The sequence below is a fragment of the Dromiciops gliroides genome, chromosome 2 (assembly GCF_019393635.1).
Source record: "Dromiciops gliroides isolate mDroGli1 chromosome 2, mDroGli1.pri, whole genome shotgun sequence".
Taxonomy (NCBI): domain Eukaryota; kingdom Metazoa; phylum Chordata; class Mammalia; order Microbiotheria; family Microbiotheriidae; genus Dromiciops; species Dromiciops gliroides.
This window is the reverse complement of record NC_057862.1, coordinates 28,487,498-28,514,472: the sequence shown is the minus strand read 5'-3', so window position 1 is coordinate 28,514,472 and position 26,975 is coordinate 28,487,498. Positions and strand designations below refer to the sequence as shown.

Sequence of the window (26,975 nt, the reverse complement as noted above, 5' to 3'; positions counted from 1 at the left end):
TTGTTCAATTATAAATTTTAAGGCATTATTTTCTTCAGTGGGATTTTTTACCTCTTCTTCCTTTTGGCCTATTCTACTTTTAAAAAAGAGTTTATTTCTTCAATGAATTTGTATGCCTCTTTTACCATTAGTCCAATTCTCTTATTTAAAATGATATTTTCTTCACTATTTTTGTGCCTCTTTTATCAAGTTGTTAATTCTCATAATATAGCTTTCTTGTATCAATAATATTTATTTTTCAATTTTTTCCTCTACTTGATATCTCTTTAAGTCTTACAGGGATTATTGCTGGCCTTGTGCTCAATTAACCTTTTTCTTTGAGGCTTTGCTTATAGCTATTTTCCATGTCTGAAGAGAATTTAATTGGTAGCTAATGTTTGTTCTCAGCATTGATGAAGTAATTTTATTTATATGAATATCTGTTTTGATTCTATGGATTGAATTCTCCATAAATAGTTAGTAAAACAATGGTACCACTGGCATCCCTGTGGAATCCCCCAGATTTATCTAGGCACCACCCCCCAGTTATTTAAAACTATTCACTTAAAAATGACATATATAAGTTGTGTTTCATTTTTCCCCAACTTGGAGCATATGATCAACTAATGGCATTTTATTGTTGTTTCCTAGTTCAATAGAATGAAAAGTTCATAGATTCAAGTCTCAAAACTGCATTTCTAGTCTGAGTCTAAGCTTCTCATCTAACAAATACAGAACTGAGATCCAAATATGCTAACTCTTCCAAATTATACAGCTATTAGTTTCCTTCATTCCAAATCCAGCCCCATTTCCACAGTACACTAAATGTCAATCAATCCAAATTTTAGCTAAACTCTGGTATGGATTGTAGTAATCTGAGTTCAGAGACCTAGTAGCTGAAGAACATTTGGTTCAAGAAGAGAAGGGCTTTAAGGTCACAGGATCAGAATTCTAAACTTGTAAGGGACCTATGAGGTCATTCAGGACAGTTGCCTCATTTTGCCAGTGAGGAACCTGAGCCCTGTCTAAGTAGAATGAATTTCCCAAGGCCACATGAAGTCCAACATATCAAAGGGAGATTTGTACTCAGTTTCTCTGACTACAGAGATTGTATTATTTCCCTATCACCCCCACTTCCACATTACCTCTTCATTTTATAATACAGATCTGTTAGCTTCCCATATCTGAGTCTTCACTTCTGCCATAGCTCCTGGTATCCATTTTTCTTGCAAAACAGTGACCTCATCCACCATCCCAATTGTACCAATCCTACTTTGTAGGAAAGAGGTTGTATTTTCTTATTCTATCAATGATCAAAACCACTGCTGACATTTACATAGGTTAAGATGAATATCAGAAATGTCTTACCATAGCCTGTTAAGATTTTTCACTCAAATTACAAAAGTTTTTCTTTTTGTGTTGGGTGAGTCCTTAAAGAGGGACCTGCTTGACAAAGAATGAAGCTCCCTGGCTTTTCTCTTTCTGCATTCAGAGCTCTTACTACCCCCACATGCACACATGAAAAGTAGGTGCTACAAAATATAATCATATTTATTTTAGGGACTGAGTAGTCAAGTTACTTCCTGAGGGTGATACAGTGAATAGATGGTAATGGTAGTAATTGAAATGAAAGTATTTTGTCTACTACTCAGTGTGTTTCAAGTTCAAACTAAGACTCTAGCACCCCCAACCCCATCAAATCTCTCATACATTCAGGGGAATCAAGTGCTTCTAAATTTTATAAGTTTATTCATTTCAATTAAAGTTAATTTGATTTGATTTGATTCACTCAGTGATTATTGTGTATCTATAAGGAAGAAGGGAAAGAGAAGGAAGTAATGAAGGACTGAAAGAAGGAAGGAATAAAGAAAGAGAAGTCATAAAGAAGAAAAAGGATTAAGGGAGGGAGGAAGGAGTAAAAGGAAGGATAGAAGAAGGGAGGGAAAGAGAAGGATGGAAAAAGAGATGGCCACTCTTTTTTGTTGTCTTCCCAGTGCTTGAAGGGAGGGCCCATTTGGTGTAATGGATACACTACTCTCAGAACCAGTAAGAATTTTGTTTAAGATGGACCTATACCCTCTAATGGCTGTGTGACCCTGGGCATGTCATTTAACATTTTATTAGTTAAGGAAAATCTTTAAGGCTATACATGGCACACACACACACACACACACACACACACACTCACACTCACACACATAAATGTGTGTGTGTGTATATACATATAGACAATGTGTATGACATATACATTGTGAAAATGTGTTTTCTCATTTTAGAGTCCCTATGCCAATGAAATCTCAGGTTCACTCTGCTATGCGTATCCCTTTGCCACTGGCTAGTATAATGCCATGAACATAACAAATGCAAAAGAACCACCACCACCACCAAGAACAACAGTGTGTTGATTTGTTTACTTTGGAAATCATGAGATAGTTGAAAGATGTGTGAAAATAGCATCCAAAGGTATTTGTTAGAGCCCTAGATCAGTCAAATATTATTTTGTTACTTTACTATTCTCAGCCTCAGCTTTCTCTATGTAAAATAAGGATTTGTATTGGATGCTGCTCAAGGCTGTTTCTCACTAGTGTTGGAGAGACCTAGTTTGGAATTCCAGTTCTAATATTTACTAGCTATTTTATCTTGGGAAGTCACTTCTCTTTTGGGAGGCTCAGTGTTCTTATTTTTCACAATAGAGATAATCTTACTATTTCATATGGTTTTCTAAGAGGGAATGGTTTGTAATCCTTAAAACTCTAAAGAGATGTGGGCAATAACTCCCATGACAAGCTATCATAACCTGAAAAAGCCAAAATTTTAGCACTATCTCCTTACACTGAAATGAGAAAAGAATTCTCCTATATTTGCAAATATCCCTCTGAAGATGATTCTCCTCCTTCTCTGTGAATGTTTCCAAACTCTCATCTGTTGTGTATTTACACTAAAAACACTGGCTCTATCAATCTGACCATACAACAATACTTAAGGACAACCATTTGCTACACAATCTTGGGAATGGAACAATATCACTGGTGCAGTTGCCAACAGAAATACAAAGGGGTGACTCACTGCATTTCACCATGTGGTTCTCCTAACTCAGGAAGCCAAACTGAAATATGCCCAATGTGACTTTCACTGACAGCCTTCACTTTGCCAGTCTAGCAATATTCAATGCCTTCCTGGGATATTGCAGGAGTAATTTGAAATGGACGATGGAAGAAGAGCATCTATGGTCTGAGTTTTCAAAACAAATATGACCTTGTGTGCATTATGGATTCATGTTGTAAAAAAGATAATGTAACTATTTCTTTTGTTTAATGGGAACAAAATCAATCTGAAGCACCATACATCTCCCTACTTTCATTCCCTACTAAATGTTATATTAAAAATTAGCAGTTCAAAAAAAGATAAACACAAATCCAAAGCAAATGCTTGTTCAAAGTGAAAAAACATTCTTTAAATTGAGTTGCCATCTGCTTGCCTCTACTGAGTGCCCAGGTGGATATAAAAGTTAGATTAGAAAAATTCTCCGTAATAAAGAACTAAACAGATGTCTTGGTCAGTGGAATGTCCCTCAATAAAGTGGGCTGTGATAAGCCAAGTTACCTTATGATATTCTAGTGATTATTTGCCAATGAGTTAATGACCTCATTAAACAGATGACAACAACAACATCTGATAACATTCTACAGGTAGCTCAAAGGTTGAGGGTTTGTTTTGTAAAGCAAAGCCTGGACATTTGACTACCATCATCTTTACAAAGATGTAATTTCTCGTTTTTTATACAACTTGTCATTTAATTGATAGCTTTCAAGAAGAAAAAAAAAAGATGTATTCACAGCCTCAGAATCTCAGTGTTAGAAGGAGCTTCAGAGGTCATTTAATTCAATCCATTCCCAAATAGTAAGCATCTCTCTAAAACATACTTCGACCTTTATTTGAAGAAACATATGGAAATATCTATTTAGAACAGAAACTTTTTAGAGGATATAAATCTTCTATAGAGACTTTGCAGTAAGAAATGGATAATAATCTTACAGGAGGGGTAGTCACAGGGTGATTGCTTCTAAATACCCGAGGCTTGCCCATATTGATAACAACATGTATTCATTAAAATAGGAAAATATGTCTTTGGTGAAAAAACAAAAACAAAAAAAAGAGATTGGTCTAACTAGTAAAGAATGTTTGGCAATTATTTAGAGAGCATTTCAGTTAGCAAATGGTTCTGTGGCCTGTCCTAGGCCACCAACAGCCACTCAAGTTGCTCTTCTCAATGCCAACAAAGAAAATAAAAACAATAGAGAAAATAAGGGTATTTTTTCCATAAAAGTGTTTTATTATTTTCCTGTTACATGTAGAAATAGTTTTCAACATTTGTTTTTTTTTTAAGTTTTCTAGTTTCAAATTTTTCTCCCTCCCTCCCCCCTCCCCAAGACAGCAAACAATCCTGTATAGGTTATATATGTACAATCACATTAAACATATTTCTGCATAAGTCATGCTGTGTAAGAAGAATCAGAACAAAAAGGAAAAACCTCAAAAAAGAAAAACAACAAAAAATAGAAATAGTAGGATTCAATCTGCATCTAGATTCCATAGTTCTTTCTTTTTTTCTGGATTTGGAGAGTATTTTCCATCATGAGTTCTTTATAACTATCTCTGACCATTGTATTTCTGAGAAGAGTTAAGTCTATCACAGTTGATCCACACACAATGTTGTTGATACTGTGTACAATGTTCACCTGGTTCTGCTCATCTCACTGAGCATCAGTTCATGTAAGTCCTTCCAGGTTTCTCTGAAAACTGCCTGCACATTGTTTCTTACAGCACAGTAGTATTCCATTACATTTATATACCACAACTTGTTCAGCCATTCCCCAGTTGATGGGCATCTCCTCAATTTCTAATTCCTTGCCACTACAAAAAGAGCAACTATAAATATTTTTTGTACACGTGGGTCCTTTTCCCTTTTTTGTGATCTCTTTGTGGAAAAGACCTAATAATGGTATTGCTGGGTCAAAGGGTATGCACAGCTTTATAACCCTTTGGGCATAGTTCTAAATTGCTCTCCAGCATGGTTGGATCAGTTCACAGCTTCACCAACAATGCATTAGTGTTCCAATTTTTCCACAGCTTCTCCAACATTTATTATTTTCCCTTTTTGTCATATTAGCCAATCTAATAGGTGTCAGGTGTTACCTCAGAGTTGCTTTAATTTGAATTTCTCTAATCAATAGTGATTTAGAGCATTTTTTCATACGGCAATAGATAGCTGTGATTTCTTCATCAGAAAACTGCCTGTTCATATCCTTTGACCATTCCTCAATTGGGAAATAAAAATAGTGGTATTTATTAATGAGTTGATCAACATGGGGATTTTCTAGTTGAGTATTTGATTGATCAGTCAATGAATAGTAAGTTGGGATGATGAGTGAGAAGAATGCAAAATATAAAATCAGGAGATAGGAATTCAAAGCTTGACTACCACTTGTGGTAAAAATTTGAGCGGTGACTGGGAAAGTTATTTTACCTTTATTGATCTCAGTTCCCTCCTTTGTCCTCTATAAAATAAGTTTCTTTTTCTTCTAGATATTATTTAAATTCCCTTCCAGCATGGGATTTATAATCACAGGAAGTTATAATCAGATTTTTTTGTCATGTCCCCTTTCATGACCCTATGTGGGATTTACTAGGCAAAAATACTAGAGTGATTTGCCATTTTCTTCTTCAGCTCATTTTATATATGAAGAAACAGACAAACTGGGTTAAGTGACTTGCCCATGGTCATATTGATATTAAGTATCTGAGATCACATATAAACTCAGGAAAAAGAGTCTTCTTGACTATAGGCTCAGCACTCTATCCACTGCACATGTAGCTGCCCTGTGATCATGTAGTAAATAATAAAATTGACTTTGTGTGTGAATACATATTTGAGATTGAATTTATCATATACTTATGAAAGTGAGAGTGAATTTAGGAAATTGGCAGGTCTAATGACCTGCTTATGGTAATTTCCATTCCTTGGACAGGAAAGTAACAGTGAATATTCTTTTTTCAAAATTTAATTTATTTAATTTTTAAAAAAAATTCCAATTGCATGTAAATATATTTTTTGAGTCACAAATTTTTTTTCCCCATCTTCCCTTCCCTCCCTGATCCTGAAACCAGCAAGCAATCTGATATAGGCTACACATTACAATCATTTTAAACATATTTTCACATTAGTCACATTGTAAGAGAAGAATCAGAACAAAAGGAGAAAAATGCAAGAAATGATGAACAACAACAACAACAACAAAGCAGCAACAAAAGTGAAAATAGTCTGCTTCAGTTTGCATTCAGACTCCAAAGTTCTTTTTCTGAATGGAGAGAACATTTTCCACCATAAGTCTTTTGGCACTGTCTTGGATAATTGTATTGCTGAGAAGAGTTAAGTCTAACACAACTGATCATCACACAATGTTGTTGATACTGTGTAAAATGTTTTCTTGTTTCTGCTCATTTCAAGAGTAAACATTCTTGTTATAAATGACTGTGTTTCTGTCTTTCTGGTAATGAAGAGTAGATGCTTCTTTGGTATAGGAATTACATTTGTAGCTTTTCCTAATTTCAGTATTACTAAAATTATTGAAATGATGAATGTAAGATCCAATAGAGACCTCATTTTACTCACATTAGACTGGTGATTGGAAGAATCCATCCAGGATATTTGAAAATAAGCTGAATGCTAGGAGGCACTCAGGCACAGTCAAACTTAGTGTGGTAAAAAGTTTTAACGGTCAGTTAGATAATGGAGAGACGCCAGGTTTTTTTTTTAGGACCACCCTTTTGGGGAGGAGACCAACAGCATGAGCTATGCACCCCAGTCCGCCTGCGATGCACGCCAGATTGCCTGCTGAGCACTCGACTTCTGGGGTGTGAGCTTAAAAGGCAAGGAAAGAACGGAAGTGGGGCCTTTTTTCTTGCTCCACTGGTCTCCTGGCTGTGCTGCACAGACAGAAGCGGACTGGAGTTTGACTCCGCCCGGCTCTTGGTTAACAGCACGTGCTTGACTCCGTCTCTCGCCCCAAAGGTGGCCTTCCGCTTTTGGTGAGTTTTATACAGAATATAGACTAAGCCTAGACTTAAGACGATTTGTATTGTATTTCTACTTTCCTATCCTTCTAATCAACATTACCTTGTGACTACCATACAATAAATGGTCTATCTAGAAAACCAGAAGCTTCTTCCATTTACTAGTCTGGGAGATAAATTAAGGGAAAGGTTAAGTAGGGTAGATTTATGATCTAATATCCAATTTTAATCTCACATTAGCCATTGGGTAGCTCCATCAGAGAAATTATAGAACTTCATTCTGCTTTTCAGTCTTCCATATTATTGTGCATTTTAAAGCTGATGTATTGATTTACATTTTATTTTGATTAAAAAAGGGAAAAGAACATTAAAAACCCTTATTCTAACTTCAGAAGTTTGCACTTTTTGTGCATCTGGAAGCTACTATTTTGGGAAAATCCCTTGGTGCATAATCATACCAGGCAAGTTTCTTTTTTGACAAAGACATTGAAAATTAGATTCATTTCTCCTCTAAAATGCTCTATCTTGTCTATTTCATTGCCTACTTCTTCATCCAAAGCAGCTCTGTGAGGCAGAAATGAGATCATTTACCTAATATGGTTGATTGTGTTTTATTTAAAAAAAAACAAAACCAGAAACAATAACACAGGATGATTATTGTTTATAAGGCTATTTTCAACAATGTAAAATGCAAAAAGGGTTACAAATGCCACTAATTAACCATAAAAAGAAAATCATAGGTTTCAAAAGAATTGTCAGATTGTTCTAATTTTAAACCTAATAGTCAAAGAGAATTACATTTTAAATATGTCCAGATTTACTTTGTATAATCATATGCCTTTATTTCTTCTGATAAATAATCATATTGTATGGATCTCTGGTATTCTTAGGATGGAGAGATCCAGGTGTGGAAATTTCCTCTACCAATGCAGGTAGCCATTCTCTTTGACTTAATATATAAATCCTAGAGGGTAGCCTGAAACTCAGAGAAATTAAATGAGAACATAGCTTGGAATAACATAGGCAGAATTTGAACCAAGGTCAACCTTACTCCATGAGTAGAACTCAATTCCTATGATACATTGCATCTCTTTTTAAATATATTTAGTGACAGTATATGTGTCACTCAAAGGTTTCAAAGGACTTAACTTACATCATTACACTTGATCCTGAACAATAGCCCTATGACGTAGGTAGCAATATTAATCCCAGGTTATATGGGAGGAAACTAAGGTTCAAATATATTAAATAATTTGCTAAAGGTCATACAACTAAGTGTCAGAGACAGGTCTTTTTTGCATCTAAACAAAGGGTTATTAATCTAAGGTCTATAAATGTGTACATATCTGAATTTGTGTTTAATATTGTGATAATTATTCACTTATAATTTGCTTATTATTACAATATTAATGAATTATTCTTACTTTAAAATGAACTATTAAATTATTAAAATTAATCAACAATCATATAATTAATTATTTATCTTTTTATTGATTACAATGTTTTTATTATTAAGCCTTTAAAACATTCTTCTCAGAAGAGAACCATAGACTTCACCAAAAGTCACAAGAGGTTATAAATCACTGCCTAATCCCACAACTCTATCCACAAAACTAAACTGCACCAAAATAGAAATATTCACAGATGTCCTGTGTGTTGTGTTTTGGGGCTTGCAAAGCACTTAACATACCACATCTGATTTAATCCTCACAGCAACCCTATAAGGGTGATATAATGAAGCAGATAAAATGATTTTTCTATGGTCACACAGCTATTAAGAATAGGAGGATTTGATTCTAGAACTCTTCTGATTCTAAACCAAAGGCATTTTTCATTTGACCTCTAGATTTCCGGAATCTACTTTAGTACAGCTCATGATTTAATGGTGTTACTGAAAACTGAAGAATAAATGCATGAAGTCAGATAGCAGCTCTTTTTGTTGTGCCTAAGAATTAGAAACCAAAGGAATGCCTATCAATTGGGGAATGGCTAAACAAAATGTGGTATACAATGGTGATGTCTTATTATTGTGCTATAAGAAATGACAAGCAGGATGACTTCAGAAAGGGCTGGAATGACATCCATGAAATAATATATAGTGGATTGAGCAGAACCAAGAGAACATTGTGCACAGAGTCCTCTTGGTTCTGCTCAATCAACTATATATTATTTCATGGATGTCATTCCAGGCCTTTCTGAAGTCATCCTGCTTGTCATTTCTTATAGCACAATAATATGCCATCACCATTGATCCAAGGCAATCACAAAGGACTATTTGGGGGTAATTTTTGTAATATAATAATATTATTAATTATTATTATTAATTTGCAGGGCAATGAGGGTTAAATTATTTGCCCAGGGTCACACAGTAAGTGTCAAATGTCTGAGGCTGTATTTGAACTAAGATCCTCCTGAATCCAGGGCTGTTGCTTTATCTACTGTGCCACCTAGCTGTGCCCCCAAAAGACTAATTATGAAACATACTATCCACCTCCAGAGAAAGAACTGATATTCATGGAATAGACTAAAGCATGCTATTTTTCATTTCCTTTCATTTTTAAATCAAGTTTTCTTGTATAAAATGACAAATATTGTAATACTTTGCATCATCATGCATCTATAACCCCTTTCTGATTGCTTGCTGCCTCAGAGAGGGGGGAGGGGAAGGAGGGAAGGAGGGAGAAAAATTAGAACCCCAAACTATAAATAAAATGTTTATTACATTAAGAAAAAGAGAGAATCTTCATTCATGAAAATGCAAATAGATTTGAGCTGAATAATGTAATCTTTCCCTGGACCTCAGGTTTTAGAGACAGCTGGGTGGTGCAGTGGGTAGACTGTTACACTTGGAGTTTGGAAGACTTGAGTTCAAAACTTGCCCAAGGTGCTTTATATTTCTGTTTCTGACCATGTCACTAAACATTTTTCACCCTCAGTTTCCTTATATTTAAAATGTAGATAGTAGGAGCACCAATTTCAGAGGACCAAACCACATAATATGTCTGTATCCACAAATGTATGCATGTATGCACATATGTGTATATATGCATGTATATATACATACATACATACACATATGTGTATATGCATGTGGAGAGACAGACAGACAGAGATTCTTTGGCCATAAAAATACAGTGATAGACAGGTAAAGTGTTTATTAAACACTTTCCTATTTTCCAATAGAATTGGCTTCCATGCCCCTTCCTGGCATGTTGACTTCCTTCACCAGAATGTAAATCTGTATCTTTAACTTTTAGCATGACCAATCTTGGCACATAGTAAATGTATAATAAATATTTTACCTATATACCTATTTTGGAAAACAAACAAACAAATGGACAACAGGACGATACTATTTTCATGCATTGTCACTACTTACACACTTAAATATTAAATATGATTCTCTCTTTTTCTATTTCACATGGTTTATTCCAGTGCCCTGATCCATCCTGCAAGCAAGATTTATTGGCTTATCTGGAACAAATCAAATTCTATTCTCACCAGCTCAAAATATGCAGTCAAGTGAAAGCTGAAATCCAAAATTTGGGAGGAGAGCTCATCATGTCTGCTGTGAGTATAAACTACTATTTTCTACTGAGATTTTCATGAGTTAGCACTCTTCCTAGCTCCAGATGATTTGTCTTTCCTATTGCCAATATCATCACAATAATAAATATACCTTAATCACCTACTATGTGCCAGGCACTGTGATGAACCCTGGGGATAGCACAAAGAGGCAAAAGATAATCTCTTTCCTTAAAGATCTCCCATTTTAATGGTAGAAACATGTTTACAAATAAAAACAAGCTTTATATAAGTAGGAAATAATTAACAGAGAGGAGGCATTAAAATTAAAAGAGGGGTTAGGAGAGGCTTGCTATAAAAAAATAGAATTTTGATTGGAAATTAAAGGAAGTTATTGAATTTAGTAGACTGAGTTGAGGACATTGAACTTTCCTAGCAATGGGAGCAGTCAGAGAAAATACACTCAGCCAAGAGGTAGAGTGTCTCATTTGTGTAACAGCCAGGAAGTCAGTGTCACTGCATCAAACTCTATGTCCTGAGGAATAGGGTACAAGAAGATTAGAATGTTAAGAGTGGGTTAGACTGTGAAGGGTTTTGAATCACAAGTAGAGGGTTATGAATTTGGTTCTGGAGGTAATAGATATGCACTGGAGTTTATTGAGTGGAGCAGGTGACGGTTTTACCTGACCTTTAGGCAAGTCACTTTGGTGGTTGAATGGAAGATGGATTGGAGTTGGCAGATACTTGAGGCAGATTGTCATTGCTAGGAAATGCATAGAATGACTACAAAGGATTAATACTCCTTCATTGATAATCTAGTGAATAAAATCTCAAGTAAAAAGTATAAAAAGAAATTCCATATTTCTTGTGAAAGAAATTCCATATTTCTTGTGAAAGAAATATAAGCAGGCATGACTTTTTTTGTCTAGAAATTGATCATCTTGGGGGCAGCTAGGTGGCACAGTGGATAAAGCACCGGCCCTGGATTCAGGAGGAACTGAGTTCAAATCCAGCCTCAGATACTTGCCACTTACTAGCTGTGTGATTCTGGGCAGAAACAAAAACAAAACAAAACAAAACAAAACAAAACAAACAAATAAATAAATGAACAAGCAAGCAAGCAAGGAAACAAACAGACAAATACGTAGATGAATGAATGAATGAAATAAATTGAAGAATCTCAGAAAAAAAGGAATTGATCATCTTTTAGAATCATAGTCAGGTTAAAGGTGGTTTTCAATTAAACAACTCGATGGAACATTCGCTTAAATGACTAAGTTCTGATTCAAAGTGAATGCAGATATTATTTTCATATTATTCATGTTAAACTTATTTAAAATTTTATAATTATTAATGGATACCAGTATTAACCCTAACCTTATTTTAATTTTTATAACATTAAACTTTAGGCTATGGAGTTTTATTTCCATCTTTGATTTTAGGCATTGCTCCTATTCTCCCTCTCATTGACAGGAGAACATTTCCTGGGTTCAGGTGTGGACATAAACTCGTCTGTCGTATTTCAATCAATACTTAACTTCAGTGACTTTTCAATGAAGATGAACCAAGTTTGTAAACTATCTTCAGGAGTAAAAAGCTCCTAAATTTTCCTTGGTATTTCCCTTTCATTGTACATATTAAGAGACTGAAGACAGAGGCATAGACAGAGAGGGAGAGATGAAAAGAAAAGAACAAGAGATTCACATCATTATATCACTTTCAGTGACTTGCAGTATCTATCAGAAAGAGTTGGGTGTTTTTTGTTTGTTTTGTTTTCTTTTGGTTTTGTTGTTTGTTTATTTGGTCTTAATTACTAATATCTATTAAAATGTGTATCTAGATTGTATAGTGAATAAAGTGCCTGGACTGGAATCAGGAAGACTAATCTTCATAAATTAAATTCTGGCCTCATACATTTACTAGCTGTGTGACCTTGGGCAAGTCCCTTAAGCCTCTTTGCTTCAGTTTCCTCATCTGTAAAATGAGCTGAAGAAGGAAATTACAAAGTGCTTCTTTATCTTCAGGACCCCATTTGGAGTTTTCTTGGCAAAGATACTGGAGTGGCTTGCCTTTTCCTTCTCCAGCGTCTCGGCTAGTAACCTTTTGAGGCAATATTTGAACTCATGAAGATGAGTATGTCTTACTCCTGGCCCAACACTCTATCCACTTAGCTATCCTAAGCCCTTCCTTGCTGCCAAAATATCCTCTTCAGCTCCTGTTTCCTTGCCTTCTTTAACTTGTGGGGTGATTATTAATGAGAGAAAAGATAGAATAATATAAGAATATGACAAGAAAAAATCTTTCAAAGAATATAAGAGGGGGCACAACCTACTTCTTTACCTTTTTTTTTAAATTTTGTTTTTAAGTCTTATTCTCTTAATTGGAAGTCAGGGACCGATGGTTTAAAGGTAATCAGGCTGTAAATAGCAAATCCCTACCTATATTATAAGACGAACGCTAATATTCCTGGTAGCCAGTCAGTGCAAACTTGAAGGGTGGATGTAGGGGATGGTGAAGCATGCCAAAATTAATGAGTTAGGGAAGTGAAAATGGTTTTCTATTATAACCTATCCATATAAATGCCAAAATAACATTCTTTTAATTATCCAAAATAGACCTCACCTATTATAATAAAAATTATCCTTTCCCCACAAGGCATCATTTGAAGGTCAGATGTTTTATTATGATATTCAAAAGTGATTAATCATTTAATTGCCATATTTTGTTTATTTTATTTAATGTCATTCATTGTATGTTTGCACAAGGAGGCAGGTGTGCCAAAGCCACAATTTGTTAAATTGGATAAATAAATATGGCTGATCAGTTGGGAGAGGAAAAAAGAATCAGCAAAATGGAAAATCCACCAAGCAGCTGTAATCCTGCTTAAAACTCAGCAGAAAATCATGGATGGAGTCAAGTACTTAGAAAATTGGCTAAATACAGACTCACATACCAGGTTAATGTACTTATCCATCTTAGACAATACAGGATTGAGAGAACCTACTTCTAAAGCATTCCACAATCATTTGGAAGAGTCATTTGTCAAATGTCACACCTAGAGTAACACAGACATATTTAAACATACCAACAGTAAGAATAACTTGAATTTATAAAACAATTTAAGTTTTGTAATCTGCTTTACACATATTGACATATTTTAACATTTTTCTTATAGAAGGTGCTATTATTTCCCACATTTTACAGATGAAAAAGTGAGGCAGATAGGTCACATGACTAGTCTATTGTCACACAGCTAGGAAGTATCATAAGTCATATTTGAACTTAGGTCTTCCTGACTCCATATCTTATGTTCTAACCACCACGCCACTTCCCCTCCCCACCCACAGCCGTGTTGGTAGATTTTCATAATAAAATTTACGGGAAAGAAATGCAGAAAATATTTGTGTTTATGTATGTATGCATGTATGTGATCAGATTATACAACAGATACAAGTGAAATGTCTAGAGAAGAATGGTAACTCTCTTATTCAATTGATTATTCATATTTTTAATATTTATGTTATATCAAGGTAAATAATTATTATTGTGTCTTTAACAAGGTGACTTCTTTTTATTCATCAAAATTATATTAGGTCCTTCAAAGATGTAATGAGAAATGTTCATCAAATTTGAATAAATGACAAAGTTGAATCAATAATTATCTGGTAACTGACATCAGTGACTCTGAAAAAGAGCTGTGCTAAGGTCATCATAATTGTCATACTGTTAAGTTAGGGAGGGTGTACATCACAGAGTTTGAATCACGGAAGGATTCCATATAGAGTTGGGCATAAGTAGAAATGAATGTTCTGCTGTTAATGGGCCCATAGATCCCATGCAAGGGGTTAATTTTGCAACTGTTAGAGTTTTCCCTGAGACCCTGACTATATTTAGGCATCCAATAGATGTACATTCAGGATCAGGTTTGCTCACTAAGACTGATGTTGAGGCTCCTGTATCTAATAAACTATCACAATAAGTGTCCCCAACCCTAAGGATTACATGGATTTCATTATGTTTGGGAGGTGAATGAACTGGCACAAGAGGGCTAAAAATCTTGGGGTCTGGAAAGGTAATGCTTCAGATTCCACCATCCTCCCCCTCCCCTACACCATCAGTTCTCTGTTTCTCTCTGAGGTAATCTATTACTTTTTTGATTCTGCCTCTCTGTACCTCTCTGAGAGGGTCTATAATTATTTTGTTTTTGCCCCCTAAAGGGGTTTCTTAATTCACCAGTCATCATCTGTCATAGTTTTCTTTGAATAATCCTACAGTACAGCATTTGTGTGTCCCTGTCTATTGCAGTAATAACAAAATCTACGGGGTTGATAGTGATTCTCAACTGCCTGACCTCACTAACTCATGGTTTCCTGTACTGGAGCTAAAATGCCCTGTCCCTTTCTTCCCTCTCATTTCCTTCCAAAATAAATGTTGCTATTTCTTTAATTCTGTCAGTACTAAGGACATTCCAACCTGGACACTGCCTTTCAAAATATTTCTGTATTTCTGGCAAGGACTGGTGCACAAAATGGCTAACGATAAAGTGTACATCTCTAGAATGTAGTGTGTTTAATCTAATATATTGTTTGGCACTCTTACACAGTCTGTCATAGAATCTATTAGGTCTTTCATTAGGTTCCTGAACTGTATCTATAATTTTTTTGCCAGGCATCAGTCTTGCTAGCACAGGATTCCATTGCCTTTAACAAAGTTTCCCTTGCTTCCTGCAACTAATTAAAATGCTCAGGGATATTGGGCTTCCAGTTAGTGTCTTCTAAAGGCCATCAAATAGTAACTTTTCCTGATGTTTCTAAGGAGTTCACTGTGGCTATTATATCAGCTCTTTCCCCTGAGGATAATATCATTTCTATGAGATCAGTAATATAACTCCAAGTGGGCTGATATCCTCTGCAAATTGCCCTAAACTGGCTGATAACTGCTGTGGGTTCCTTATCAAAGTTAGGAATATCTCATTTCCATGAACTCAAATCTTAGGGCCCAAAAGTATATTAGGGGTTAGTAAAGATAGAACAAGCAGAGTTCACAAAATTGAGAAAGAAAACCTTTCTACCCTAGGGTTAAGAATGGACTCCTTCTCCTTCCCTCAGTCACCAACCTGAGGTTCTGGAACTAAAGAGGCTAAAGCCACAGAGCCAGCCTCACTTCCCACTTCCTGCCCCCCCCCCCCACCTTCAAGGGCAGGTCCTTCAAGCTGATTGGTTGAGGGTGGTCTTGTGTCGATATTGTCATCCACAGCCTCTGAGAACACTCCCTCTTGGGAATCGGGCAGGTGTGGTTTTAATTTAATTGCTTATCAGCAAAGTCAATTGTTCTCAGTCTCACTTAATTCATTCAGTCTAGATTAATGTCCTCTGTTTGGGACCTTTGGGCATTGATAAAAAGCCCATCGCACCTTACAAACCTCAGAAATCACCTTCCCTTTATCTATAACTTTTGATATTACCCTGGTGCATCACACACTCCTCCCTACCCCTGTTGATTCTCCCTTTCTATGTGCCTTCCCATGTTATGATGTAGTCCCAATGATAAGTATTGATTCCCGTGTGAGTGCTGCCAGGTTTTGTCCATAATATCCCTCATCCACCTCCTCACTGTTATTTTATTTATTTATGTTTTGAAGGGCAGTGAGCATTAAGTGACTTGCTCAGGGTCACACAGCTAGTGTCACATGTCTGAGGTTGGATTTGAACTCAGGTCCTCCTGAATGCAGGGCCGGTGATTTATCCCCTGCGCCACTTAGCTGTCCCTTCACTGTTATTGCTACCAAACTTCCAACTTCACTTTTGTCTCTTTTTGTACTTTTAGAAATTTACTATTCTCTCTTTTCATTCTGTTTGCCTGCTGCATTTATTTACTTCCCCGAATTTCTATACTTTTGTGTTTATGACGCAAATAATCTGTTCATTTCTTATTTTTTTTATAAAATATTTAAAACTCATATATATATGTATATGTATATATATATGTATGTGTATATGTGTATATATATGTATATGTATATGTGTGTGTATGTGTATGTATATATATATATATATAATTGAATGTCCTTTTGTCCTCTATCACCCTGGGCTGCATCCTGAACCACCAGCATTCTTTGGAATACACGGTTCTATTCCATCTACCTTTTTTTTTTCCCTAGTGGGTACTGAAAAATCTGGCATCATTTGAATACCCTTTTATTTTATTTGAACATATTTTTTTTTTCTGATAGAGGAAGTTGGGTTGAATTATTAACTGTCTGGCAAATCACTTTACCTCTATTGGGCTGAGCTTCCTCATTTGTAATGTGAGGATAATAGCAGCACCCATCTAGCAGAACCGTTGAGAAGACCAGATGGCATAATAATTCTAAAGTGCTTAGAATGGGGCCTCACACTAGGAAATGCTATTGAAAATATTTATTATTGTTATTGTCATTATTATTCTGACAAAACTCATCATTTCTGAATTGGATTGTTAAACTTAACTACTCTGTCTTGGAATCTGCATCCTAGGATAAGTTGTTTTTTTTTTTTTCTTTTTCTTTTTTATTTCCCCCCTGGAGGTGATCTATGAATTCTTTCAATTGAAATTTAAGTTTCCATGTTCAGAAGTTCTGGGCAGTACTATTATTTTTTTTTATTAGGGTTTTAAGTTCCTTTTTTTTTCATGTTCTTCTGGGAGATCCTTGGGCTGCTTCTATGTGTTATGTATTTGAGTTCAGTTAGGGGGAGCTAGGTGGCACAGTGGAGAGAGTGCTGATGCTGGAGTCAAGATGACATAAGATTAAATATCATCTCAGACAATTATAAGCTGTGTGTTCCTGGGCAACTCAATTAACCCCAATTGCCTTAAACATCTAGAGTCATCTCCAGTCATGGGGTGTGTGTGTGTGTGTGTGTGTGTGTGTGTGTGCGCGCACGCGCGCGCTCCTGTATGTTGCCACTAGACCCAGATGGCTCTGGAGGAAAAAGTGAGGATGGTGAACTTGCACAGCCCTCTCTCACTTAAATCCAATTCAATGCAAGTCATGAAATCACCTTACTATCATGGTATTCTTTGAAAATGAAGGACATACTATAACAACTTTGAGTTCAATATGCTTAGCTTGAAACAGTAAACATATCTTTTTTTTGCAGGGCAATGAGCGTTAAATGACTTGCCCAGGGTCACACAGCTAGTAAGTGTCAAGTGTCTAAGGCCGAATTTGAACTCAGCTTCTCCTGAATCCAGGGCTGGTGCTTTATCCATATAGCTGCCCCCAACATATTTTCTTTCATTTTTTTTATTCTTTTCTTCTAGATTTTCCTTCACTTCTGTGTATTTACATTCCCAAACTATTGTTCTCTCTTTTGTTTCTTTGGTGAGGCTTTCCAATGCAGATTCAAGTTTTCTATTCTGCTCATTATTTTTATTTTGTAGAACATAAATTCTGCTCTTATAATCATCATTTCTTTATTAAACAACTCAGAAGTTGCATGTTGTATTTTCTTGTTGTTTTCAATTTCCACTCAATCCTCTGTCTTATCAGTGTTGGATTATTTTCTGTCATTTTGCAGTATTTATTTATAGTCACATACAATTTTTTATTAAATCTGCAGGCTTTTTTTCTCATTGATTTTTCTGTTTATCTTCAAGGTGTTTGAGTTTTCTTCTTCCTGAAATCTGTGATACTTTCAGTCTTTTCTACCTCATTTTCCTTATCACTCCCTTCCTGACTCCCTTACCTCTTATTGTTCTTTCCTTAAGGGCTGGATCTCAAAAGCATGTTAGCCTCCTCCCACACTGGGTGATTAAAGATTCACCAGCCTAGGCTGCTACCCCAACTATATTTTGGATGATCAGAACTGGTCCCAAATGGATGCTTTGTTCTTTCTTTCAGGCTTGGTGGAGTGCTGCAGAGTGTCCCCAACACATGGTGTCTACTCCTGTTGACCTGCCCCACTCCCTCTGTTCCTTAGTTCTCTGATCTAGTCCCAGTTGTTCAGAGCTTGTTTTTGACTGGTCTCAGCAATTCAAAGCTTTGCAATGCTTGTGTACCCAGAGCAAAGCTCCATAGCCTGGAGCAAAGTCTTCACAAGCTGGAAAGTGGGGAGTGAGTGGAGATATAGGGGTTTCTTTAATGCATGTCCCTGCCATATCCTTGGGGTTGCTAGTGTAGTTTTGTTTCTGGTAGAATGGGAGATGAGGGAAGGATGTTGAGTGAACTCAGGGTCAGTGATCAGCAATTTTTTTTTTTAATTTTCTTTTGTATTCTGGGTGTCCTTGACTATGGAGACACTTGAAATTCTTTTATTTTTGGTGCATCCTTTCTGCTTTGGAGAGGTCTGAAAGGTCTATAGGGTTGGAGGGGGAAAAAAAGTCTAATTTGCCACTTTGCGGCTCATATGACCAGAACTACTGCTATGTTTACAATTTAAAAACTTCATCTATCTCCAAGTATATCTGTACGTATCTTTGGAGACACAGTAATTAAACAGTAAGTTTGTTCCAGAATTGAAAAGGAGTAGGACAGCAGGTAGAATTTCCTTTGGGAAATTGCATAATGCTTTTAAGGATTACAAATCTGTCCTTGAAACAAAGACACATTTTTTATCACCAATATCCTTGCAGAGATGCTGTGTGTCTGTTAGTCATAGAGTGTTGTATTCTCTTATGAACTGAAGTTAAGAATCATCCAAAGGGCATTGGAGAGGTGTTTGTTGGGTTGGAGGAGACAGCAACACATTACAAGTGACAAATTATCCAGGAGATGTGAGATGTGAGTAAAGGATGTCAGCATGGAAATAAATGTGTTTTTTCTTTTCTTTAAGAACAAGTCATATAGTGAGAGTGAGGAGTAGCTGATGGACAACTGATATTACCAAGACAAAATAATGACTATATTCATTGGGGGACAATGAAGAACATGTTTCTCAAGTGCTCAAATCAACGATCAGAATAAGTTATAGGGTCATCGCTTTATAAATCTAAAGGTTTAAGACACATTAGAGGGCATGTCATCCAAAACCCCAAAATTTCCATATGAGGAACTTACACGAGATCACAGAGTTACTAAGTATGAGACTCAGAAGTCAAACCAATATCTTCTGACATCATACTTTAAGATAAAGACCCTATTGATGCTATTGAAATACTTCTTACTGTGTTCTATTTATAGGTTTAAAGGTTTTGAATTATTTCAAAAGAAAGGCCCTTAAGAAGGGGAGGGATATTTAGAAAAGGGAAAAAAATCTTAAGTCTAAAATCAGTGGATTTGGGTTCAAATCCTGCCTTTTATTATTAGTAAACATGTTGATTATTTGTGTGACCTTGAACAAAGTATCTTAACCTCCCCAGGCCTTAGTTTCATCTGCAGCAAAAAAGAGGAAGTTAGTATAGTTAGTTGCTAACATATTATCATACAGCTTAAAGATTTATGTTTCTGATGGTTTGAGCATTTAGTAAAAATGTCTAGGAAGATAAAGTATATACATATATTTGTATGTAGGTTGTATTTTAATAAACAGATTTTAAAAAATAATATTGTCCAAACTAACTGAATGTCACAAGGTTTTCTAGGCCAAGAAAGTATGCTGGGAAGCCTGGCTATACCAATGCCCCCTCCTATTGGTGGTTATCCATATATCGATCACCAATCCTAGAGATATACTTCAGTCTCAGTAATGGGGCAATGGGAGGCATTACAACTTGATTTATTTGCCCCACCAAGACATTCTAGGAGGTAGGTTATGAGAAATACTTTTTAAAATTGTTTTTTGACTTATTTTTATTCTGAACTTAACACCAAGGGGATTTTGTTAATGCATATTGGAATAGAAAATGTGAAAATGCCCCAAAGTGCAAGTCTCTATTAACTATTAGCTTTCTTTTAAAACTTACATACAATATCTTCAATGTAGAGGTTTAAAAGCAGTATTGCTTCTTTCTGGTCTTTCTTCTGTTCTATGTATTAACAAAAATGCCTCAAAGACCCTCTTTCTTTCTCCTCTTTTTCTTGCAATTCATTCCTTACCCCCATAAGGGAATATTATAATGTGCCTTCACATCTCAGGTCAAACTTTATGGTCTTTACTCAGACATGTAAATTTATAATCTCCCAGCATTCTACTACTGGGGGGAAAAGAATCTAACAAATACATGTTGTCAGTATCAACAACATTGTGTGTTGATCAACTGTGATAGACTTGGCTCTTCTCACAAATACAATGGTCTAAGATAGTTCCAAAGGATTCATGATGAAAAATGCTCTCTAAATCCAGGAAAAAAAAAAGAACTATGGAATCTAGGTACAGATGGAACCATACTATCTCTATTTGCTTGTTTTTCTTTTTTGAGGTTTTTCCTTTTTGCTCTGATTCTTCTTGCACAGCATGACTAATGCAGAAATATGTTTAATGTGACTGTACATATATAACCTATATTGGATTGCTTGCTGTCTTGGGGAGGTGGGAGGGAGGGAGAAAAAATTGAAACTAGAAATCTTACAAAAACAAAAGTTGCAAACTACTCTACATGTAACTAGCAAGTAATAGAATACTTTTAGGGAAAAAAAACAAAAACAAAAAAACAAATATTTGTTGTCAAGCAAGACAATTCCCTGTAATGGCTATGGTTGGAACTGTGCCTTACTTTACAGATTGAGTCCATCACCTTCTTGTCAAGTGTTGGATATGTTGCTTAATCTTCAGTCTATTCTAGTCCTGGTTCGTTATTAAGTTGCTTCACTCATCAAAGAGATTATTTTTATATTTAAAAGATATATTGATTAGTAGAAATTTACAGCATTTTCTTAGGACTCAAACAGGACTTTGTGTGGGGAGACAGTGTTTATGTCACAATAAGTGCTTCATAAATGTCTGTTGGGTGAATTGAACAATTTATAATGAACTTAATGCAAATCTAAAAGAGTATGGGGGCTTCAGTGGGCTTCCATATCAACATGAGCCAATGGCATCAGATGGTAGAAAAGAAAGATTATGCAATCTTGGGCTGTAGGAAGAGATAAGTATTATTCAAAATAAGGAGATAAGAGTGTCTTGAGCCATACTACTTCTTTAGTATTGTGTTAATTTCCTAGGCTAACAATGTATGAGGACATTAATAAGTCAAAGAGTATTTAGAGTGGGGAGTACATATTGGGGATGGACCCTGAGCTCATGAATTGAGGAAACTGGTACTATAATAAATATTTATGCAGAAGGGGTAAAATATGAGAAGCTATCTTCAAGTATTTGAAGGAATGTCACAGGGAAGAGAAATGTTTCTGTTTGGCCCCAAAGGGTAGAAATCAGAATAATAGATAGAAGATTCACAGGGGAAGATTTAGATCTTATGTAAGGAAGAACTACACAAAGCTCCATAAAAGAAGAATGAGATCTGCTATCTTGCATATGTTAGAGAAAATTTCATTTATTTGAGTCTGTGGATGGTCCCTGAGGCCCCTTGAAAGGAAAAAAAATGTTTGGATTCTGTGAAATAATATTCTGGAAATGGGAAGATATGTGTATTTTATGTATTGGTATATATGTATGTGTGCATATACATACATACATGCATGTATATATGCCCATGTATACATATACACAATAATATATTTACTTATGCACACACATATACACATGTGCATCCAATGTACATGCTTTCACAGGCATATAGCACATGTACTTACAAGGGTATGTGCATACACCTATACATGCACATACACACATGCATGCACATACACACATACATAATACACACATATACACATTGGCTTGGTCAGTGTGATGTCAAGCCCTGCTTTTTGCACATCAAGAATTGCTGGTGAAAAAAGGGTCAAATGCTGCATGAACCATACCAAAGAAAATGACTTTAAAGCAGTAACAAAGCTCCTGTATATCTTGTTTTAAAATGTTTTATGCTTCTAAAAAATGTTGAAAGTTAAGCCAATAAAACTGTTATAAACCTGAGTGCTTATATCTTACATTTATGTAGCACATTAAAGTTTGCAAAATGATTTCTTTGCAGTATCCTTGTGAGGTGGGTAGTACAAGTATTAAATTATGGAAATTAGAGTTCCCTTTGGGATACACAGGAAAGGAAGCTATGTTTGGGGGCAGAAACCTTGGTTCAAATCCATATCTTCATTTTTTTTTATTGGTAAAATGAGTCATTTTGATTCATTGACCTGATTTCAAATCCTTCCTTAGATACTATCTCTGTGACTCTGGTATAGTCACAATCTCTTCCAAGCTAAGTTTCTTCAGCTATAAAATAGGAATAAAAAGAGAATCTATGTAACAGGTTGTCATGAAAACCATATGAGATTTCATTTTCTCATGGCTAAGAAATGGCTTATGTATATATATATATATATATGTGTGTGTAAGTATTTCTCTGTCTCTCCGTATATGTATGTATGTGCACATATGTATATGTATATATATGTGTATATATATATATATACATGCACAGATCTTAAACATCACACTATATGTGGACTATTTTTTTTTTTAGTGAGACAATTGGGATTAAGTGACTTGCCCAGGGTCCATAGCTAGTAAGTGTCAAGTGTCTGAGACTGGATTTGAACTCAGGTCCTCCTGACTCCACAGCCGGTGCTCTCTCCACTGTGTCACCTAGCTGCCCCACTTATCTTTACTAAATGTCAGTTTTACCATCTTTAAAATGGGGGTAAGAATAAATGAAGTACCTTACCTCAGAGAATTGTACTATAGAAGTGAACGTCATAATGCAACTGTCTACTCTTTTTTCATAATATGTCATCAATGGTAGATGAAATTTATTTATAGTTGAAAATAAGTGTTATCTTTGGGTTTCTCATGGCTGAAATGCGTGTAACAATGATTTATTGCCGAAGCAAGTGATAAGGTGCATTTGGACTATTTACTGATTAAGATTAAAAACAGGCCCTCACTAATGTTCACACTTGTGAGTCGATGGGTGTTTATGTTACTCATCCAAATGTTTGAGTTGAAGGTCTCCATCATCAGTCTCAGGACTTCTTTTGTGAGGTCACTTTTTGTTTTTCTTTCTTCATGTGATTGGTAGTCATGTGAGCTTTCCTGAGAGACATAGTTCTCATTATAAAACTGAACCATGCCCTAATGAAATCAACCAAAGAGAATGCCCATAAGTTAAGAGGAAAACGTTGGCTTGCCTTATTTACATATTAGCTTCTCATCATTTTTACCTCTTTCTTCCTAGCCTAGTAAATATAGCAATTACACAAGAGTAATATTTATTGAGTAGCTACTATATAGGGTCTCCCAAAAGTCTTAGTGAAGTTTAAAATTACACTAATAATTTTTGGATTTCCTGTATTTCAGGTGAAAATTGTGGGAGTGATAAGGCAATAATTTATTGGCCCCTCTTATTTTTTAGACATAACCAAATGAACAGCCAAAGAACTATTTTATAATTTTGGATAGTAACCAAATTAATTATTATTTCCATTAGGTTAATGGCCAAAATGTATGGTAGAGACAGTCATTTGATATAAGAGCACAGAAGTTAGATAGATCAGAATGGCTAAGGAATACTGCACAAAGAAAGATTTGAACCCAAACTTGAAGGACAGAAATGATTGGAGTAGGTGGATGGTGACTAAGGGAAGATTTAACAACCGTTAGGAAACATCATTCGCTGTGTAATTATAAGGTATAGTTAATAATATTTTGGACTATTTGGATAGTTGACAGTATGAATTAAACAAAGTATGAATTAAGTGATCATAAAAGGAATGCGATTATGGAATTTGTTCTACTAACTACAATTATGCTAAATTATATAACCTAGTAGGTGCTTTTAAAGAACCTTTTTATTGAAAAGAAAGAAGAATCCCAACTGGCATCTGTATCACTTATTGTAACAAAATTGTACATTAAAGAATATCTAAGACACTCCCTCTTTAACTTCTAAAAGCTTCCCGCTCATACTTCCCCTTCACTTGTCCTCTAAGGTCAATTTTATCACTTGGCAGAAAAGTCTGAAACAGCCTGGTCTCCTAAGCCTGTCCATGCCTTAGTCCAACCTGTATTCTCCATGAGACAGATAATGCACTCTTCAGTTGGGATCAGGTCCATGACAGAAACTCATTGATTCTGAGAGGAGAGGACACCATAATATACCTTTATATCTCAATTAAACCCTTTGTGTCATCTATTCAGTCATGTATATTTATATACTTTCATCATTTGAGTTTAGGATTTAGTGTAAGAAGGGATGTTGTTGTTTAGATCGTTTCTGTTGTGTCCAAATCTTCATGACCCCATTTGTGGTTTTCTTGACAAAGACACTGGAGTGGTTTGCCATTCCCTTCTCCAGTTCATTTTACAGATGAGGAACTGAGACAAACAGGATTAAATGATGTTTCCAGTGTCATACAGCTAGTAAATGAGGCCAGATTTGAACTCACAGAGGTGAGTCTTCCTGGCTCCAGGCCTGGTACTCTATCTACTGGGTCACTTAGCTGCCAGAAGGAACCTCAGCAATCATTTGACCCCAATATCCTTATTTTACACATGAGAACACTGAAGTTAAGAGAAGTAGGATCACTTGCTCAAGATCCCAAAGTATATGAAGTAGCATTTGTGGGATTGTGAATCCAGATCCATATTCCAAATTCAACACACTACCTATTCAATTCTGTCTCACACATATAATAGAACATTTCCTTGAGATAACCAAACAGAAAGCTCTAGATTTTGCCACACTAACTACTCTTCTACTCTGGAATAAATAAGACATCAGTCTTCACTCATATTCAGTCAATTTCTTCCATAGGGAGATAGGGCCTCTCTTTGCCCACTGGAGGTCAGCATCTGCTTTTAAAATTGTTTATTAGGGCCCACACTGACTGCCTAGGGTGATTCCAATTGCTCATTCTTTTTCATTGTTGACCCGGATTTATAAATATTGAACTTCTGGCTCAATAGAAACCTATGTATACTCTGTCCCCCTGTGTACAAGTATGGTTAGGACTGTATCTCAGTGCCCTTTATTTGGTCTCTATTGTGTCGTAAGCCATTACTTGATTGTATGGAATAAGCCTCCCTTTGGTACCATTTCACTTAATTAGGCTTCTCATTTGTGCTCTTGCTGAGTCAATATTTAGTTCTTTGCCTATATCCCTGGGACAAGCTGAAATGTTCCATGCACCAGCTAAATGGCTTAATATACAAAAATGTAGCCTTTGATACCTTTGTATACAGTATCTTACCTTGTGCAGCATCAAAGAAATGTGAATACAGAAGTCTATTCCTTTACCTTCCTGCCTAATGATGGTCCCAGGATGTTTGTTCGAACAATTGCTTTCTCTGGGTGATGGACTATGATGAGGCAGAAGGAAGAGTGATCCTCTCAACTGTCTTATTCACTTTGTTTTTAGAGCTGTGGTCCTAATGTAGCATTTGCTAATAGCACCATTATGCATCTGCAGCTCCACCTGGCACCACAAGCAAAATCAGATTCGGTGTGGCTGATCACTTAACTCTCTTTGCAAAAATGGGGGCCTCAAGGCACATATGAAATAAAAGAAGAAACAAGGAAGTTTCCAGTCAAAGTCCAATTATTTGACTTTTGAAGAGTCTGGGCATGTCAGGGCCACAAAGATTCCTGTGGTCTATAGAAGCAGTGGCATTAAAGTAAATCATGGAATTTCTAAAAATGCACATATACCATATTTTTGAGGTAACAAAAGTTAAGAAAGCAGCTAGAAAAAAAAATAGTCTTCATAGTGGTTCCTACAGAGTGTTGAATGTCCTTTGTAAAAATCTTCAGAAACATTAAGCCTGGTGGTATTTACAATTATATTATTGGAAGTCTAATTAAATTGTATGGTACCAAAGGGAGGCTTATTCCACAGACTACAATAAGAGCTTACAATAGAACAGAGACCAAATAACTGGCATTGAGACAGAGTTTTAACCACATATGTCAGTGGGGGAAAAAGACGCATAGTTTTCAAATTGGTCAGAAGTTAAAGTTTTATAGAGTTGAGTCAACAGTGAAAGGGAAAAAATGGCTGATCTCTCACTAGCTATCAGCTTTAGCTTTGAAGGTCAGCCACCTAGAGACTTGGAAGTTCCTAATGTGTATTTACCCTCTCTCCCCCTTTAACCAAGATTCATCTGGTTCTGTTGAAAAGAGCAGTGAATTCGGAACCATTGGACCTTTCTTGTATTTAGTAATCTCATTAACAAAATCATGACATTGTACTAGGTCAGTGCTTCTCAAACTTTTTACCCAAGGACACCTTTATACTCTTTTTTTATGTTTATTTTTTTTTTGTTGTTATTTTGGTGAGGCAATTGGGGTTAAGTGACTTGCCCAGGGTCACACAGCTAGTAAGTGTTAAGTGTCTGAGGCCGGATTTGAACTCAGGTCCTCCTGAA

General features: G+C 35.8%; 1 protein-coding gene across 2 annotated transcripts in view; it reads left to right on the top strand.

Moving 5' to 3' along the window:
* Window positions 1-26,975, top strand: part of CTNNA3 (catenin alpha 3) — a 2,043,451-nt gene that overhangs the window by 1,980,390 nt on the left and 36,086 nt on the right. For both annotated transcript variants that reach the window (XM_043982624.1, XM_043982622.1), the window contains exon 17: window positions 10,489-10,623. In XM_043982624.1, the coding sequence (XP_043838559.1) occupies window positions 10,489-10,623 (135 nt within the window). The remainder of the gene's footprint in view (window positions 1-10,488; window positions 10,624-26,975) is intronic.